General features: G+C 49.7%; 5 protein-coding genes across 7 annotated transcripts; 3 read left to right on the plus strand and 2 right to left on the minus strand.

Moving 5' to 3' along the window:
- Window positions 1-337: 337 nt before the first annotated feature.
- On the minus strand, window positions 338-4,723 carry PPTG_16704. 2 transcript variants are annotated; one of them, XM_008914467.1, is made up of 3 exons: window positions 3,883-4,723; window positions 698-3,819; window positions 338-632 (listed from the first exon to the last, which is right to left on the minus strand). In XM_008914467.1, exons 1-3 carry the CDS (start codon window positions 4,675-4,677, stop codon window positions 371-373), a joined length of 4,179 nt encoding a protein of 1,392 aa, XP_008912715.1. In that variant the 5' UTR covers window positions 4,678-4,723; the 3' UTR covers window positions 338-370. The 2 variants fall into 2 exon arrangements, with proteins under 2 accessions (XP_008912715.1, XP_008912714.1); XM_008914466.1 differs by having other exon boundaries at window positions 698-4,723.
- A 1,088-nt stretch (window positions 4,724-5,811) lies between these two features.
- Window positions 5,812-6,203, plus strand: PPTG_16705 (hypothetical protein; the record flags this gene model as incomplete). The annotated part of the gene is made up of 2 exons (XM_008914468.1): window positions 5,812-5,995; window positions 6,100-6,203. The coding sequence occupies 2 exons, from the start codon at window positions 5,812-5,814 to the stop codon at window positions 6,201-6,203; spliced, it is 288 nt and encodes a 95-aa protein (XP_008912716.1).
- Window positions 6,204-9,232: 3,029 nt separating this feature from the next.
- PPTG_16706 (hypothetical protein) lies at window positions 9,233-11,164 on the plus strand (the record flags this gene model as incomplete). The annotated part of the gene is made up of 1 exon (XM_008914469.1): window positions 9,233-11,164. The coding sequence occupies one exon, from the start codon at window positions 9,233-9,235 to the stop codon at window positions 11,162-11,164; it is 1,932 nt and encodes a 643-aa protein (XP_008912717.1).
- Window positions 11,165-12,494: 1,330 nt separating this feature from the next.
- On the plus strand, window positions 12,495-17,959 carry PPTG_16707. 2 transcript variants are annotated; one of them, XM_008914470.1, is made up of 2 exons: window positions 12,495-12,675; window positions 12,883-17,959. In XM_008914470.1, exons 1-2 carry the CDS (start codon window positions 12,566-12,568, stop codon window positions 17,903-17,905), a joined length of 5,133 nt encoding a protein of 1,710 aa, XP_008912718.1. In that variant the 5' UTR covers window positions 12,495-12,565; the 3' UTR covers window positions 17,906-17,959. The 2 variants fall into 2 exon arrangements, with proteins under 2 accessions (XP_008912718.1, XP_008912719.1); XM_008914471.1 differs by having other exon boundaries at window positions 12,495-17,945.
- Window positions 17,902-19,113, minus strand: PPTG_16708 (hypothetical protein). The gene is made up of 4 exons (XM_008914472.1): window positions 18,942-19,113; window positions 18,349-18,866; window positions 18,258-18,284; window positions 17,902-18,199 (listed from the first exon to the last, which is right to left on the minus strand). The coding sequence occupies exons 1-4, from the start codon at window positions 19,045-19,047 to the stop codon at window positions 17,954-17,956; spliced, it is 897 nt and encodes a 298-aa protein (XP_008912720.1). The 5' UTR covers window positions 19,048-19,113; the 3' UTR covers window positions 17,902-17,953.
- Between the last annotated feature and the right edge of the window lie 12 nt (window positions 19,114-19,125).

A 19,125-nucleotide genomic window follows, 5' to 3' on the forward strand; every position in this document is an offset into this window, starting at 1 on the left:
GAATCGAAGGAGATTACTGGCTGAAATTTACGTATGTTGTGTCTCTGCCGGATTTTGTGATTGCGTGTCCCAGCCCCAGCTGTGCAATAGTGACAAGGTCAAGGGCAACGGGCACATTACACGGACACCGACATCTGCCTTGTCGAAGGTGTCGCCTTCCCTCACAACAAGGCGTGAATGATCCGCATGCAAGCCAATTGCCAAATGTATTGTCACCTTGTGCCTGCAGACCCAAGTGTATGTCGAAGTGACATATGAACCCATGGCAGACGAGGACTTTGTACTGAGGACAGGCACGTAAGGCTCGGGCTCTCCACGACTGCACTACAAAAAACGATGAGTAGAGCAAACCCCAATCTGTATTTTAGCCTCAACTCTGGCGGATATGGATGCCTGTTTCCAGCCTCCTGTTGCTATGGTGACGTGGTGGCGGCGTCGGGTCTGCGTGCTCTAGGCCCAGATTGCCCAGATTCTCAAAATCAGCGCCGCAAAGTTCCGTAAGTCTCGACATCGGGAACGCCTCCAACGCCTCCGCGTCCATATCATCATGCACAGCCTGCAACGTCGACGCCTTGAGGTCTTTCACCAGCGCAAAGTTCCATTGCGCGAAGATATCCGAGGAGATGCCCATTCTAAAAATTACGATAATTAGTTGAGTACAAACAAAAAACAAAAATCCTCAAATAAGGTTCTTTACCGTTGCCGTATGCGCTCCTTGACATCACCCACAGTATCTCGCTCACTGAAGCGCACGATGCAGGGCACACCGTGCGGATGGATCCACTTGTTCGAGTTGTTCTGGAAGTTGAAATGCACCACTCCTCTGTAGAACCACAGCGGTTTCTCCTCATTCTTCTCGTCACTTGATAAAGTTTCAGAGATTTCCTCATTCAGCTCGTAAGCCGGAATCTGCTCTACCAAAATCTCCGGCGTATTAGAATCCGATGAGTTTGTCCTTTTCCAGTATCGTGACAACTCCGCGTCCTCCTTAATCACTCGTCTGATCATCGTTCCATGGTGTACAACCTCGCATGCACGAAGTGGCGTGTCCTCCGGTAGACCGAATCCATCCCGTATAAGGTTTAACAGGTCACGAACCTTATGAGTTGGCATCACGAGCACTTCCACGCTGCGATGCGGCGCAACAGGAGACGGCGAGGCTGCCTGTTCTGTCGCAAAACAAGCGTCGTACATACTCAAATGTACCACAAGTTCCTTCTTGGCTTCGATCTCCGTGATCGGATGGTTCAGTAGTTCGTAGTACATGACGTTGGTACGCTCCATATACTCCGTGAGTAACTCGTCCAGTGTAGTTTGAGGATCTCCAGAGTACCGTTCGTGACGTAGTGGCGACTTCATGGGTAAATTGTTGAGTGGCGAGTGCTGGTACAGTCGAACATACAGTCGTTTTGGACCAACAAGGTCAAGACGTGCTGCCACTGCTTCGATCACCTCGTCGTATAAGTTACTGAGTAATAACGGGAGAGTAAAAGACTGGTCCTCTGAGTGACCATAGTGATGGAAAGTCACCTCCACACGGTCTAACAAGTACCGGAAGTAGGATGGTACGTCTGGATACCGCCTCTGGAGCCCGTAGCTATGAGGACCGTCCATTGGTTTATCGTCAGTATCCGGAGAGATGACGGCCTTCACTTCTTCACCGTCTGGACCAACATACGTCTCAACGACATCCGGGTCTTCTTCCAGCACCGGCTTGATCACGATATTGTCCACTTGTTCCTCGTCTTCTGCGTACTGGAAGCAAACGATGTCTCCGTTCTGGATTTCCGCTGCTGCGAGGGTTGTGTCCATGTCAATCTTGGCCACAGTGACAGGCTGCACTTCCTCAAATAACAGTAATTGTCTGGTAAAGGGGATTGCCAACGCCTCGTGCAAATATTGCGCCAGTTCGGCGCCAGTTATCCGCGAATCCACAACGATATTCCCCACGTACTCCAGTCTTTCGCCGAGTTTCTTCTTTAAATCGTAAAACTTGACAAACAGCAAAATATCGTGACTTTGTAGTGGCGGAGCATGGACAGCGACGCTCTCTGAAGTCTCAGTTAAAACAGCGTCTTCGTCCTCCATTTCTTGACTGGGTTTGCTCGCATCTGTAGTCACTGGAGGCGAAAATTCATCCAAGAAATGCCGGTGGATGATCGACGTCTTGGTCTTCTTTATTACGTCAGGAATCGACGGAGACGACGGCGATACTGATGAAGCAGCTTGAGACGAAGACGCATCCAGGATTTGGAGATACAATTTAACAGGCGTCTTAGGTGAGGCATCGTCCTCAAATAACGAGTCCACACGACAGTCGTAGACGTCAGGACCGAGCGGTAGATCCGGTCGAGTGGTGCGGTTCTCACGCGTGATAACTTTCCACAGGCGTTGTCGTGACATGGGCACTCCAGTCTCTTTATACACACGACGGTACAGTTGTCGGATACACGCTGCACGCTTGATACGGACACGCACTGTGGTCGAGTTATTGAACCCTGCGAAATCTGTGATCTTAGTGATCCGCTTGAGCCTGGCGATACTCGTGTCCGACGCGATACGGAGATTCATGTACAAGTGTTCGGTCTGTTGCGCTTTCTTGCGTCTTGCTGCTGCCTTCTCTTCCTCGTGGAACCGAGTCACAAGCTCCTTTGGGATCGGCAGCGGATCGCTTTGCCAACTAGGAAGCTCAGAGTCTCCTGTAGCATCGCTCTCCATCGTTTCTGACGCGAGTTTTACGTCTGGAATCGCACTGATGTCGTTTTCGCCGTCACGCACGTATACGAGCATATATGCGCTTGAAAAACTCCGACCAAGTGGCAGCATTAGACTGTTTGACGTAGAACTGAGTGGGAGATTGGCACTGCCGTCATTCTGGCTGTAATCGTACGCGTCCTCTGTCTGCTCTCCGTCTCCTGTATCCACTGATCGGAACTCGAGACCATCCATTCCATTCGGTTCCGTATTCGCGCCACTATTCCGATCTGGCGAACAAAAGAGTGAAGACGAATACAAAGGCGACGGAGGCTCAGTTGCACCACTTGGGGGTGTAACTGGAGTCCCTCCTGAGCCAAAATTACCCTCAATCGCTACCTGTTCGTCCACGCGCGTGATCTGGTCGTCATCGAATCGAAACCAGTCTGTACTAGTAGCGATGTGCTTACCTGGCCGAATAAATACGTAGTAGTGACCACCATGCACATCGCCGCTGTGCACTAGCACACTATGCAGGTGATAAATATACCGTGGAGCTGGATCTTTACTCTCTTCTTCCTTCTCCTGGTCATTCGAGATAAATTCATCTAACACCAGTGTTTTAGGGAACTCAAACCGGTCGTGAACCTTCACCATCCCGTCACGCATTGCGTCGTACTCGAATCGCTTTAACTGGATGTTAAGAACGGGCGGGAAAGTTAGAAACTCGATACCTTTCTTGGCATCCTGCTTGCCATGTCCCTCCGATTCGTACTGATTGTCTCCATCCAGCATCTCCTCCTCCACATACTTGCGAAAAGACTGCATCAAGTTCTTACAGCCCTTCACATCTAGTTGCAAGTCGTAGAACCGTTCCTCTCGTGAAGACTGAAACTCCACGTTTACACACTGCACAAAGGATCTAACTTTCCCCTCGAAAAGTTTCTGGATAGCTGAGTCCACTGGCGTGTTCTTCATCTTTTCCTCTAACCGATCGCACAGGATCCGGTACAATTCCTGTACGTCATGCTGCATGAACGAGTCGATCGCACTCCAGCCAAAAGACCGCGTAAGCTCCTTCGTCGACACTGCCTTACGCTGTCTCTGTAACCTGTAAAATACACGCTGTAACGCTAACGACACCGAGTCATTCGTGTCTTCCTGAGCTGTCGGGGTGGCGTATACTACCTGTCGAAAGGCTCGTAAGTGGAACAGTGTCTGTAGTAGCGAGTTCAGATAACACGTGGCTCCCTGGTTCTTCAGTCCCACCATTCCTGTCTCCTCCTTCGAGTCGTACGAGAGCAAAGGTTGAGATTCTACCTCCTGAGTGGCTGAAATACTCGAGTCTTGAGGCTGTTCCGGCTTCTCTAGAGCTGATACGTCGCCAACGAAGCTCAAACGCAATTCGATTTCCACTCGACCTTGTTCGTCCAAGAACTGGTTGCTGGGATTCATCAATTCGCTCCTCTGAACGAACTGACTCATGCCAAACTCGGCGTTTTCCTTGGAAAACTCGTGCACGCTCGTGTGTTTGATGAGCGGCGGTTGTGGTCCTTGGTTAATGAGTGTAATACTCAGTTCTGCCATTCTGGGGGCTTCTGGTTCGTGTTCTACGAGCTCCACGAACACACCGACAAAAGACTGGTCTGTGGGGCTTCTGGGCTGCCAAATAACGCGCCAGGAGGCGCCCTGACCGTCTCTTTGCACGGGCGTCACGATTCGCTCATTGTCGGGCTCTAGAACGGAGAATTTTTCGTGGAAAATGAGCGTTGGCAGGCTTGTGTCTGGAGTTTTTACGGGAGACGAAGGGTTGGAACCGTCTGAAGCCGCCTGTGCATCGCTGACGCTGGAAATTTCAGAGGCAGAGCACGCAGCATCCACGTCCATGGGCTCCGCATCGGCGTCGGTCCGCGTGTCATGCTTCTTGCGGCGCTGGGCCACGGGCGGCGAGTCGCCCACCGGACTCCGACGCTTCTCCAGCATGACGAGGATTGACTGGGCCAGTGAGGGAGCGGGTGGTTGGAAGATAATGAGGCATTTTTCGACCAATTGAAGAGTCCCTATTTAGACCCGATTTAGACTACATCGTCGAAAATGTTTTTATGTTTTAACTTTTTCATCCCGCCATCACTAGCTTTTTATTTTCAGATTCAACTAACGTTGGATGCTCAAACTATAAAAAAAAATCCTGAATAGTTAAATAGGGCTCCGTGTAGGTTGGATGGCTATCCTATCGTGATAAAGTGAGAATTGGAGAGCTGCTGCTTATTTGGCGAATAGACCCACCGAAGAATAGCAGCCTCACATCGACAACCTCTTATTGTTGTATTTCACATATCTAGTTATATGAAAAGAAGCCTTGATTTCGAGAAAGTGGCGCTGAGGTGAGATCGCTCAGATTGATTTATATTTGTTTTCACGTGGGAGTTGATAACGCTCTTTGAGTTGCACACCGAATCTTCCAAACTATTTAAGAAATACGCTAATTACGACGCGCAGGCAGTAATAGAACGGCAACTGGTTTTTGAAGCCGAAGTGAGCGATTTGAAGGCACCATAACTCGTGATTTAAATGTTCTTTTAGACCCACGTGATGCTTGTTTTGTAAATGGTTTGACGGGGCACGTTAAGGTAGAAAACAACTTGTGAACTATGTTTGGGTGAGCATATAATAGTTTGGGTAAGTTTACTGTGTCGCAAAGTTGAGTATATGCTGTGTATCGTGATGTGATCTGAAAGTTGTGCTACAGGCAATAATTTTGGAAGGAATAATCTGTGTGAGGCTGTTCACATCGCAATTAGAACTGTCTGACCGGGATTCCAATCGGCACCAGTTCAAAATGTCTTCATTAAATTTGTACTTAGCCCGTATCCACGGAATTCCAATACTGAATATAATATGAGAAGGCACACCTCTATCTGGTCGTACAGCTATTCTCTCCAAACACAAACGCCACAGCGGCGGCGCCGAAGACTGAGAGTGGGCCGCCGGCTCTCGTGTGGTTCCGAGCCCTCCGACGGACCCCTACGTGCGCCCTACGGCTGCCCAAGACCCCCGACTTGGTGCTTCAATCCTCGCCATTCCTCCGGGCCACTCCAGTGATGCTAAATACCCAGCATGGCGACTGGTGCGCTGCGGAAGGGTGTAGAACCAAGGGAGTTGTTCGATATGGTCATGGGCCAAGCTCAGGAAACTGAGAAGGACTCAGGTCTAAGCGCGTTATGTGCTGAGAAAGCGAGCGAAAATCGTGACGACATCCTTAGTGAAGAGAATCCGGAGTTTGCTCCGGGATGCTGGTTTGGTCTCAGTCGCTGTCAGTCCCTATAGGAATGGGCTGTATTTTGTTGGAATGTACTAATGCTTAACAGCGTATGGAGATGGGTTTTGTGGCGAATATTGACGTAGGACTCACCAGCGAAGAAGTTAAAGCTACCGAGAAGGCTGCATTTGAAGGAGAGCTGGCAGAGCGGATGCAGGAGTTGGGTCAACAACTGCACGCCACTGTTTAGGCGTTCATGGTACTACGCGATGTGATCACTATGTTTGCCTTGCTTGTGCAACTTTCGCAGTGCCTGCTGCAACCGCTGATGAGCCGTGTTTCTTAAAAAGGCAGGCGCTTTTTCCTGAGCCGTTCTCCCAACACCTAAGCCTCGATATTGAACGCTGGTGATGAAGGATCAAGTGCGAAGCCCGTAGGTAAGAATAGAATAAGATATCGGGCTACGTGTCTGAATTCATAGAGTGTTGTTTTTATAGATGCAGAAGCGTATACTCGTAGTTTAGCCGTGAGCCACTCGTACCAAATCGACGCAAGCGACTGGGACCTGCTCGTTTTGGTCGAGCTGCTTTAGGTGTTAACTGTGATGCAGTGTGACGGGGTCACACAGCACTTTGTGCAGAGGAAGTTGACTTCCTCTAGAGTATACAACTCTAAGTGAACTACCGTTCACGTGTCCCTGGTCTGAGGGGACGAAGTACTCACTTGAGGGCACGATGAAGACTGATTTTTATTTATAGGTAAACTTAACTCAGTTTCTAATACAAACTATAAGTCACCTATAATGAAGCTATGTAGATATGCAATGATTGGCTCCTAGAGCCCCTGGTATCATGTACCGGGTATTTCAAGAGTGACTGGTCACTCTTCATGTACACTTGGGGTATAACCCCGTTACATGCAGGCTCCGTGGTTCCTAACAAGCGTTCTACTAGCTGCTTGTTTTGCAGAACGATAACGCTGATCTGATCTAAACGATTCTGCAGCAGCCTCAACACGATGGCGAGCTGATATGACTCGTGGGGTGGCAACTTACTTGGCTCGGGGAATAAAGGCTCGGCGGATTGTAAACCTCCAAGCTAACATATCAGACTCATCTACAGCTCGTGCCGCCATTGCTTCGCGCACCTTAACGATATGGGTAGCTGTCACAGAAATGCGTCATTTAGGGGTAGGCAAGAAGACGAGCATGTTGGCCACATCTTCTTCGATGTTGAGGGATTGGTCCGGAAATGCAACTGTGCTAGCAAATAGGACCACCTCCATCTTCTGTGCACGACCAACTACTGGAGCCTGGAGAGCAGCAAGTGATGGGTGGAGAGCAGAAAGAGATGGACGGAGAGCTCCATCTTTCGGCTCCCACCCGCTCAACACTCTCGAGGAGTGCTGATCGGCCTATATTGCCGAATGCCTTGTTCACTTGGTCCAGCTGCCACCCTCCCCGTTTGATGATCCCGTTCTCCGCCACAGTGTCGTTGTTAACGTGCATTGCTCCACCACGACGGAAGGGACGCGAGGTAAGCCCGGGGTGAGCTTGATATTCTGTAAGCTTGCGTTCTGTTTGACTCTGACTAATATATCCTGTTCACGTATGATTGTGCCCCAGGAAGTGATGGTCTCGGTATCGGACTATGAGATTCGTGCATGGACGTGTGATCATCGTTGGTTTCTAGAAGCTCCACAAGGGATAGCTTCGTATAAGTAGATCCTTGTAGGAGCGTCGCTTTAACTCGCTTAAACCGAAGGAAAAGAACTCCACCCATGTATTTGCATTCATCAGAAGCTCAAGTAGAAAAATTAAATTGAAGCATTCCCGGCAAAATCGCAAGTTGCTATTTTCACGTTGCTCAGCGCCCGAACTATGGCCATAGAGATGCCACCTCATCACCACTAGCGCAGCGTTCAGGTATTCACTCTCGTTCGAGGCGGCTGTGTACAGTAATTGTACAATTACTTCTAAGTCCTGTTTAGAGCACGGTTGGGTCATGCGCTCGTTTCCGCTCTCCTACCGATTGGTGCAGTACTTTCGGGGCCCTGGTTGTATCCTTTGCAGCTTGGGGCTTATTAACCCGCCTTGTAGAGGATACTTGTCCACCTACTGTATAATATGCTTTTAAAAAAATTGTATCCAAAACAATTTTTTAAGATTCCAACCAAATATGGGCGGAATAGTTGGAGTTGTGATGTATTATTATTCATCTTTCTATTGGGCGAAATTAAATGTACGGCTTAATACAATTGGGTAAAATTCTTGGGTAAAATGCTCTATACCTCGGTAACTTGCATTGTCAGCAGACTGGAGATCTGTGACGCGCGCCAAAGTGGAACGTCCACTGCAAGTTGTGCCTAAGGATTTGGCTGGCGGGCAAGCACCAGCTAATGTTCGCCAGCCATCACTAGCATTAGGTCTTTATCAAGAAGCCCAGTTGAAACAACATGAATACAGTCAGTTCCAATTTCACCTACAAATACAACAATCACCACAGCAACTGGTGACATGCATTGACATGTACTGGTTGGAATGTAGCTGATAATATACCGTACAGCTTCTAGCTGTCCTCCCAGGATAAATAGCAATGCCATTAATTGGGAGCCCTGCTGAAATCACTCCCAAAATCATAGTCATTTACAGGGTGGAATGTAGCTGATATTATACCATACAGATCTTCTAGCTGTCCTCCCAGGATAGACAGCAATGCCATTAATCGGGAGCCCTGCTGAAATCACTCCCAAAATCGAAGTTTTATTGACAAAGGACCCCTCTTTGCTTTCCGGGCCTGTAAATTAAATTTTAAGCAACATTTTAATTTTCGCTGTCCGAAAGTGAGCACGTGTCGATCTTACTCTAGATCTTGTTTGATTTGGTCCCGATTGACGGCGAGTGGAGCAGTTCCGCTCGCGTTGCATATCTCCCTACAAATGTGCTATCGCTGAATGGCCGGGAAAGATCTGGTTACGTGCAGCTCCGTAGCGGTGAAATGCTTCATTGTTGTGGTGCAGTTTGCCGATCCGGAGGCGTCCGGTTTGGAGGATTAAACGCTTGTATTACTCCACCGCTTGGATATTGTGAGTTTTTACAGCGTTCAGCATCACCGATTACAGTCCCCGTGTTCACGGCGCCAAGCATGATTTTTGTTCGTGTAACCTTTGATACATGTACCGTTAGCCAAGAAGTAAAGAGAGCTCGTCGCCGACGTACCGACATCACGTATGACTGAATCTGTTAACTGGATTATTAGAGATCATTGCACAATTGTCGGGATGGCAGGCGGATCACTCTTCCACGTCGGCGAAGATGTCGAATTCTGGAGAGTTTTGATCCACCTGAGCATCCTAGCTGTCTGCCTCGTGCTCTTTGAAGGAGCACTGCACAAACTGGAACACAAGTTCCCTCCTTCCGAGAAATACCAGCACATGCTCAAGAAGGCCTATCGAGAACTCATGATACTAGGTTTGATCAGTCTCGGCCTCAAGATCCTCAAAGAAATCCCCGACATCGACAGCGACAGCAAGACGATGCTGGCCTTCCAAGTGGCCGATTTGACCATCTTCCTTCTAGCACTGGCGCTCATTCTACAGTCCACCGGTGTGTTCCTACTACTACGCAACCAGAACGACCGAGCCGAACGTGCCGAGCTGATCACAACGCAAGACCTGGTTACCTCGGTCAACGGGTCCAAAAACTCCGACGATGCGATGCCTTCTTTCTTCCAGACGCTGTTCTGTTGCGGCAGATCGGCCAAGAAGAGAGCCAACGACAGAGAACTCGTCGAGTTGAGACTACTGCGACGTCTGTTCCTTCACCGCTTCGGATTACCGCAGCTCTTCCCGTACTCCAAGTACCTCAACCGAGCTCAAGCCAACCAGATCGCGCACATGACCGAAGTAGAGCCAGCGATGTGGGTTGTTCTGCTCGTAGTGGCATGGTCGATCTGTGGGTTGCTAGTGATTCTCGAATCACTTCATACAGAGATGCCAGAGAGCCACGAACTCGTCGAGGCTGTCATGGTGTTCGCTTGGATTTTGTTATTGCTTCACTACATGGTGTGCTTGTACTTCCGCTCCTGCGTACATCACCTCCTGCGCATCGGATCATTCAGCACAGACAAGGCCACTCTAGTTACCAACTTGAGGGCTATGGCCGATGAAGAAGCAGACGCGTGGAAGAATGAGGAAGCAGACAAGGCATTAGAAATCATGAACAGCGTTCAAGAGCACCACGAGGAGCTCGAACTCCAACGTCAGCGCTATAAGACCGGGCGAGAAGATTTGAGTGGTGTCATGGCAACGTCATCCTCTCTTAACATACGCTCATTTTCACACAAGGGCTGGCACACTACGGTTATACTGCTCCTTATTCTTAATGGTTTCCTCGTTACCCTGTTTATCCAGTGCGCCGTGTATGAGCTGGACGACATTTACGAAGAGTTTGGGGTGCTACCCGCAGTGATAGTGCCCCTACCGCTGCTGATCAATGCACTAGTCTTACAACATCGCATCTTCTACGACTTTGTCATCGTGAGCAGTATGCTGAGTATTGATTCGCATACACTCAGTGACGTTGTAGAAAATTTCAGCGACATCGTGCGTCTAAGGTCCGAGTTCTCCACCATGCTACTAAACCATATTATCCAGCACGAGCTTCTTATATCGGATCTCCAGGACGAACTGAAGGCCCAGGACCGAACCAACTCCGGATTCATCGAAGTCGACGATCTACGGGATGTTTTATTAAAGTTTGGATTTCGCCTGACGCGCTACCGTTTCAACAGCGTAGTGAAGCTGTTGTTTGAGCTCAAAGGCACCAGAGTTGCGTACGCGCACGTGGTGCATTTATTGTTGATGGCTCAGAACGAGAATATGGGCGAAATTATGTCTGGTCGTCAGCAGTTGCGACTGAGTACGATGATGAGCGACGACCTGTGCCAGTTCAGCCTGCGGTCTCACTCCACGTATAACCTCTTCAACTCGAATCGACAGGTTTCGATGATGTTATCGCCCAACATGGACGAGCTCAGTCCGCCCGACTTCGTGAGTGTTGACACAGAGAACATCATTCCGAAAAACTCACACCACGGCATCAACGAGAACACTACGCAAAATATGACGCGTTGCCGCATGAGCTCACAGACCTTGCACGACATGTTCCATTTGCCACGAGTGTCGGAATCCCATCTCCCTACAGGGCTTTAAAAGGCAAATGAGCGAACGCACGAGATCAGTATCAAGTGAATTCAAACATCTTTTAGTGTAAATGCACTGCAACCGTAGTTGTCGACATTGCAGGTCAAGAGAATTTACTGGAAATACTTTATCAAGAAGTCAGAAAAATTGAAGAGTGTAGTTAGCGTGATAGGATACATGAATGCATATTAGTCGTCGTTAGTGCGTTTTTTTTTTTAGCGTTTAGTGTACACAATATAATTTGCCTGAAAACGCTGCTTTAGGAAGCGATAGTTATTGTGTTTGCCGTGTACATACAATGCCCAAGCTGCTTGCGCACACGTGTTCATTGCTTTTCTATATTTTGCTGTTGTGGAAATGATAAACACCATGTTGCACATCCTGAACCCGATCCTAGCGTTTTTGAACACCAACAGGATGAAGAGTAAGCTGCTCCCGCATCCCTACGCGTGCTGCACTGATCGATGAGCAGTATTGGATCAGCTCTTCCGGTAAATCAACAATTAATTAATAGTTCGCCTCGCCAATGATACAGCATCGCTCTTTCGAGAAATCTTTGGTAAAATACTGTCCTGCCTTGTCCAAGCAAGTTGCAGTTGACATGCGAGTTGAGGTAGCACAGCATTCGATGATTATCCAGTTCATTTGCCGCTTTCCTGTCTGGTTTATGCAACATAAGCAACGATTCGCGACCATCACTAGCCCGTATAAATTCTGCCGACACGCGGCACCGGGATAAATAGCTTCCGCGCGATCCGTGCGCTGCCATTGGGTCACCGCTGTGCATCTACAACTGAGCAACATGTTGCCGACACGATAAACTAACGTTCTACCAAGTTTGAGGCTTTGTGGGGAGCTACAGAATTCATTAGCACGTGGTGTCTCGGGTGTATTGGCGAGAGGATGAACCTGTATATTCGTATACAGATGGGTGATGGGCTGGGCCAAATTGGGTCATTTGCCGCATCTCTGGTGGCACTGGAACTGCAGCCATCATGCCTGTAAACTGTCCTGTGTAGTGCATAGCAAGTTGTTGGGGGGGACTGGTGTTAGGCCTATCGATATCGCCGAGATGCTCGATCCGGTGCTCTCTACACGCAGCGTGATAAAAATACCCATCTGCCGAAATGGGCAAACAATTTCAAAAAACTGGGTACAAAACCAAGTCCCACGGTTTTCTGAATTTCTCAGATTGAAACCAAATCCTTCTTTATCAAATACAATTTCCAAGTCAAAGCGAGCAAATTTCGCCATGTGCCCATTTACGTTTAGGTAATGGCCTGAAGAGTTAGGGTTTTGAAGAGAAATGTGCCTTGGCCCAGTATTTTTGCACTTTGGCATTCGCCGAATATCACGAACAAGCGTCGCACCGTGTGGCCATCGGCGCATTGTCAACGCCACACAATTGCGATGGACTGGGACCCCACCAACAACGACACCGATGGCTACATCTGCCCCCCATGTCCAGTGTTCTACCCCACGGCCGAGGAATTCCAACATCCGCTGAAATATATTTCCAGGTGTGGTAATTTATATAGCAACCACCTTCTCCGCCATCACAGCGCTGCACTCGCTGCATTTCCGTCCATTCCAACAGCCTCAATGGCTCTGGAAGACCCACGGCCGCTCAGATTGGCCAAACAGTGGAGACTTTGATGCCAAACGACGCGAGAATGAATGTCACTTAGCTCTGAACACTCACTCTTTTTTTTTTTTTTGCTTTGTAGCATTCGCCACATCGGCATGCAGGCTGGTATCTGTAAAATAGTGCCGCCTTCGGGCTGGCGTCCTCCGTTCGCTATCAACGAGAAGACGTTCCGCTTCCGGACGCGCGTACAGCAGCTCAACTGCATCGAAGGTCACTCCCGTGCAGAAGGCCAGTTCGTAGAGGCCCTAAGACTCTTTTTGTATCAACGCGGTCAGCCTATGAAGGAGCTACCACGTGCAGACGGCCAGCTGGTAAATCTCCACTTATTATACAAGACAGTAGTCTCTCTCGGTGGCTTCGACGCAGTCTGTAGCAGTAGCAGGTGGGAGCAGGTAGTACGCCGAGTAGGCCGCACCAAGGCAGCAAGTGAGCCCTCCCCAGATCTCTGTGGACTCTATAAAACCCACTATGAGACCACATTACTAGCCTATGAACAAGAACAGCAAGCCAAGAGCAGCGGTAGTACCGTAGAAGCCAAGATACAAGCCACTCCGTCTACAACTAACGCATCGGGTGATACCAAGGCCACACCGTCCTCCAAGCCTCGAACTCTTAGCGGGAGGAAGCGTCCTGCTTTCATTAAACACGAAGAGACCGAAGAAGAGCGTCGTGTGAAGCGTACGTTATTTTCCGACGGTGAACACACCAGCAGCGAAGAGAACGACACTCCAAAGTCCGAAATTCGACCAAAAGAGAAGACAACACAGCACAATCTCGAGCCTGAGGCCTTAAAACCTTTAGAAACCCGCAAGATGCGGCTCGGCGCTCCGGAAATTCGTGCTGGACAGAAGTTTTACCGGTTTTTCCCCGACGCCGGCGCGGTTTTAGCCGAGGTGAAGCGCGTCTTTGGCGGTAAGAAACCGCACGTGGCGGTAAAATACTTGGAAGACGGCTCCAACGACGACATCGAGCTGTCGACGATGGAGATTTTGATCGCCAATGGCTGGGACGCCAGGGCGGCGGAGCTGGCGTTCAATAGCGAGGTCTGCCAGGCCTGTCTGCGTGGAGACTGCTGGGACCGGATGCTGCTGTGCGACGGCTGTAACAGTGGGCAGCACATTTTCTGCCTGGATAATCCACTGGATAAAGTGCCTACTGGAGACTGGTACTGCAAGGAGTGCGTGGACGACGCCATGGATCCGGATAAACGCAAGGAGAATCCAAAGTTCGGCTTCGATATGGGCGCAGAGATCAGTATGGTCGACTACAAACAACGTGCTGATGCCTGGAAGCGAGACTACTTCTCCTTATCGTCTGATATTAACCCGGACGAAGCGATCAGTGACCGGGAGTTAGAGGCTGAATACTGGAGGTTACTGAGTATTCCGATCCACGAACAACGGCTCGAAGTGCAGTACGGCAGCGACGTGGACACTGGCGCGAACGGGAGTGCATTTCCACGTACTGATCTGTATATGAAGAACCTACGGACTGTCAATAAGCGCTGGAAGAACCTGACGACCAAGGCCAAGAGCGACTACGTTCGTCAACTCAGCGAGTTCTTCTCTCATGGACTTCGTGACGGTCTGGCTGTTAAAACAGAAGGAGACAACTGCAACGTCGATGCAGCGCAGTCATTGGAGGAATTACTGCAGAGATACGCTCAAGACGACTGGAATTTGAACAACATGCCCAAGCTTCCTGGCTCTGTGCTGCAGTATCTGGACGAAGACATTAAAGGGATTATGGTGCCATGGCTGTACGCTGGCATGTGTTTCTCCACCTTCTGCTGGCATGTAGAAGACCACAACTTCTACAGTACCAGTTATCTGCATTGTGGCGCTCCGAAGACCTGGTACGGCATCCCCAGTGCCAGTGCTGAGCATTTTGAACGCACGATGAAGGAATTGACGCCCGAACTCTTCGGTAGTCAACCGGATCTACACATGCAGTTGGTCACAATGTTCTCTCCGAAAACGTTGCGAGAACACGGCGTTCCAGTGTACCGTGCGACGCACCGTCCGAACGAGTTTATTGTCACGTTCCCGTCAGCTTATCACGCGGGCTTTAACAACGGATTCAACTGCGCTGAAGCGGTTAACTTCGCCACGTTGGACTGGTTGTCGTGGGGTGCCAAGTCGCTGATAAAATACCGCAAGTTCCGTAAATTACCGGTTTTCTGTCACGAAGCTCTGGTCTGTACGCTGGCCGAAACGTTAGCGGATAGCGACAGCATTGACTTCGAGAATACGCGCTCGTCTTTACTCCCTGCGGTGGAGCAATTATTGCGGGATTATCAGGAGTTCCAGCGACGTGTGGATAGCAGCGAGATGCGTGTGGAGAAGCGAGAACGTATGGCTGAGTATGAGAAGCATGGTGCAGTAATAGCAGCAGATCCTGAGGCCTCGTCGACGTCTTCTATGCGGCGTAGTATGGTGGCGCGAGCGTGCAACAAGCCGTCGAAGATAGGAGGTAATAGAGGCTCCAAGATGAGGATGAAGATGGAGACATCAGAGACGTCCATGCGACCTACCAGGATGGTTTTGTGGGCTGGGAGATCCGGGAAGCACGAGGGTTTACGCTGTGTAACATGCAAACAATACTGCTATCTGCAGGCTGTGGTGTGCACTAGATGTCGCCCACCACAAGGGAGTAATGGGGGCCCTACCGTCGGTTGTTTGGAGCACTATCCGACCATGTGTAAGTGCAGAGATCCGGCTAATTTCTTGTACTTGTATCGTTTCGAGGCTTCTCGCCTTGAAGAGATGATCACAAGTCTACGCAGACGCCTGGATAGCGTCCAAGACTGGAACGAAGAGTGCGACACAGCGATGCAGGCTTTCAGAGAGTGTTCCGGCCAGTATAAGCCGACAATTGTCGACTTGAAACATCTCCTATCACGTGGTAAAGCTTCGGGAGGTGCAGACCGGAGACGTTTGGACTCACTAGAGTTCCGGATACAAAATGCTGAGAACTGGAACTCACGTGCTGATCGACTGCTTCTCTCGGTTAAACAGAGCCGTACTGCTCAAAGTCTTGTCGACTTTGAGTCGCTGTTGATGGAGGCGGATAAATTACTCGTCAAGCCTTCAGCAATGGATAAATTACGCGACGTAGTCACCGAATGGCGTGCAGTTCGAGCTGAAGCGGTTAAATTACTCAACACCGTCCAACGGATTGTCAACGACGAGATCCGGAACAATTCTCGACCGAGAAGCTCGTCAGCCGATACGTCGCTAGTGGTGCAGTCCATGGGCGCTCCCAACGTCTTACTACACGACAACGTTCACTTCGGTCGGCTGTGTACAGCCATCAAAACTGTAAGTGATCGACTACGAGCCAAGAAGGAGAGCAGCGCAGACGGCAGCTTCCTCAGTCAACTGGCACGTGGGCAACGGTATCTCGAAGTGCTGTGCAAGGTGAATGTACTAGCTGCTACTATCGTGGACAGAACTCAAGGAGGTACAGTCATGGGCACACCGACGCAAGGACAAGTGGAGCGTGTGCTTGGTGAAGTACAGGGATTACGACTATCCAATCCGAACTCTATCGCCAACGCTGGAGCCTTACAGCAGCTTGTAGCAGCCACGGAAGCCGTAGCTACCGAGATCGAACAAGCGCTGCGTGATGACTCCAAGAGCTCGGAAGAACTCGAACTTTTACTCCGACGAGCGGTTGCTGTGCCTATCCCTCCACTTAATACTCAGAGCCTCAAGGATCGACTGGAGAAATGTCGAGTTTGGGAGCGTAAAGCACATCAGATCCTGGCAGTCGCAGGTTCGAGTTACAAGGCGCTGATAGAGCGTCCGTCAGTTGAAGATGTCGAGCGGTTCTACGCCCAAGCAGACGCGCATTTCGTGTCCAGTTCGTCCATTCTACGTCGACAAGTGCACTCGCGGCTGCAAGACTGTCGACGCTGGTATGACGCCGTCCACGCGCTGTTCTTACGTCCGTCCAATAGCCACTTGTCTCTCAGCCAGTTCTTACAGACGGCGTTGGATAAAGTACAGCACCAACACTCACAGAACGCGAGTCAGGCATTGCAGGTGCACTCGCGACTGCACTGCGTCTGTCAACAAGTCCTCAATGAGCGCGCTCAAGTCGTGTCGTGTCAACAATGTCAGCAGTATTTCCATCCTCAGTGTGTCCCAGAATTAATGCCCCAACGCTCCAAGGACGCCTTCGTATGTGCCTCTTGTCGGCCACGCAAGCGTACAAGCAGTCCTGAAGCTCCGATCTTCTGTCTGTGTCGAGGTGTGGAGCAAGCGCCCATGATCTGCTGCGACTTCTGCGATGAATGGTACCACGCGTCGTGTGTGGATTTATCTCCTTTAGGTCTGGATAATATCGACGCCTTCCGTTGTCCACGATGTGCTAGAAGACAGAATCTGTACTACATGGACAAGAAACTACTACGTCGTGAGTGCCTGGGTAGAAGACCGGCGTTGTCCAGAGTGGAAAGCTTCCTGGTTCAGATGCAGACGCAGCTGATAGCGTGTCCTCCTGGAGCGCATGAACTCATCGCATACATCCACGCAGTCAAGACAGTGCAGAGCGACGTCACGGCATTTGTTCGGACCTTCGCGTCGCGCGAGTTCTCGGCTGCTGCGTATGCTACTGAGCAGTACGTACAGAGGCAAGAAGGTGCGGTGATTCGACTGATGGAGCGCGTGACGAACCTCGAAGTGGGGCTGGAGACCTCGCAGGTTCAGTTAGGAGCGGTACATTGGTGTCTTCGAGCGTGTCAACTGGTACTGGGGCCTAGTGACAGAGCCCCACGATACGCCCACTTGGCGGCTATACTACAAGATGTTAAGAGTCAAGAACCAGGCTTCGCGTTCCCTCGTCAAGAGTATCGACTGATGCAGTTGACGATCGCTGAACGAGTCAATAAGGCTGCACAATGGCTACGTGCTGCGAAGTCTCTAGAAGTAGAGGAGTGGAATGTCGAGAAAGCGCAACGTTTACTGCGGATTGCAGAGGAACTGAGTGCGTATTTGCAACTGCCGCCGACAGAGCTGCAACTTGTCCAGAGAATAATTGACGGTGGGGTTGCTAGTGGAGAAGGTCATGTTGCTTGGAAGAAACAGCGACATTGGTAGGAATTTACTCAAAATCTGTACAGATTAACATGTTAGTAGATTTTTTTTCTACTTCGTGGTTTTTATCTGCTTGAATTCTTCCCAGAGTGCAGGAGGGAATTGGTCCAGAACACGTTGACGCATGTGAGCCTGTGTCTCGGCATGGATCTCACGGAAATCTTCTTGGCCGTGATCGGCCTCGGTTAAGATGCGTGCAGAAGTTTGAGTCTTGTCAGTCGACACAAAACGCACTTCTTCGTCATCTATTTCTTGGTGGATCGCAACTTCCACGTCAGATTTTAGTTCCGTGAAAATCTAAAAAAAAATCCACAAGTCAGTAAAATATAGTAGATGTTGCAAGTAATTTATATACCTCCCAGTCGGGGAATTTTTTCACCACCTAAAGACAAAGATATCGTTAGTTCATGAGAATTTACTAACGTGAGATGGAGAACAGTACTTACACTGAAGAAAGTATGTGCTGGAGGGTTCTTGTACACGCCTGTGGACGGCAGATTAAAGTCGAATGGTTTGTCCGAAGCGTAAAATACGATGTTGGCTGCATCGGGTTCGTCTGGTTCCTCCATCTCTCGAAAACACTTGACATGCTTAAACACACTCTGAAGCGTACGGTAGATTGACTTCGGCGCCGCTGCTCGTGGGTCTTGCATGTATCCAACAAAATTCATCACCAAAACTCCATCGGTTGTCAACCAATTTTCACGGATACGCAGCATTTCTTCGCGAAGGAAGAATGCGAAGGGATTCCAGCCAGTATACACGTCCACAATGAAGAGATCGTATGGATTCTCCTCCTCGGTTTCCACGTCAAGATCCTCTGGCTTACTAGCCAGGAATTTCAATCCATCCATGACGAACGTTCTGCCTTTAGGACACTCGTCCTCTTCACCTATAGAGCACCATTCATACTGAAAGTAGTCTGCAGCTTGAGTCACCACTGCATCACTAATCTCCACCACATCTGTAGTAAAGAGAATTTAAAATTTTAATTTCCCAACCAAAATATTCTTAAAAGAGGTGGAACTCTAAAATTTACCTGTAGGGATGTCCATTTCTCGTAAGAAGCTCGGGACTGTACCAATACCCAGTCCGATCTGTAGTGCCCTCGTAGGTTTGCGCTCCAAATACGCAGCACACTGCATGATGGTGAAGCCTGGGAACGCCGTTTGTTTACGCAGATACGGGTCGTCGAATTCGGCTCCAATGATGGTTTCGTCGTA

This window comes from Phytophthora parasitica (genome assembly GCF_000247585.1).
Source record: "Phytophthora parasitica INRA-310 unplaced genomic scaffold supercont2.60, whole genome shotgun sequence".
NCBI classification, from domain to species: domain Eukaryota; phylum Oomycota; class Peronosporomycetes; order Peronosporales; family Peronosporaceae; genus Phytophthora; species Phytophthora nicotianae.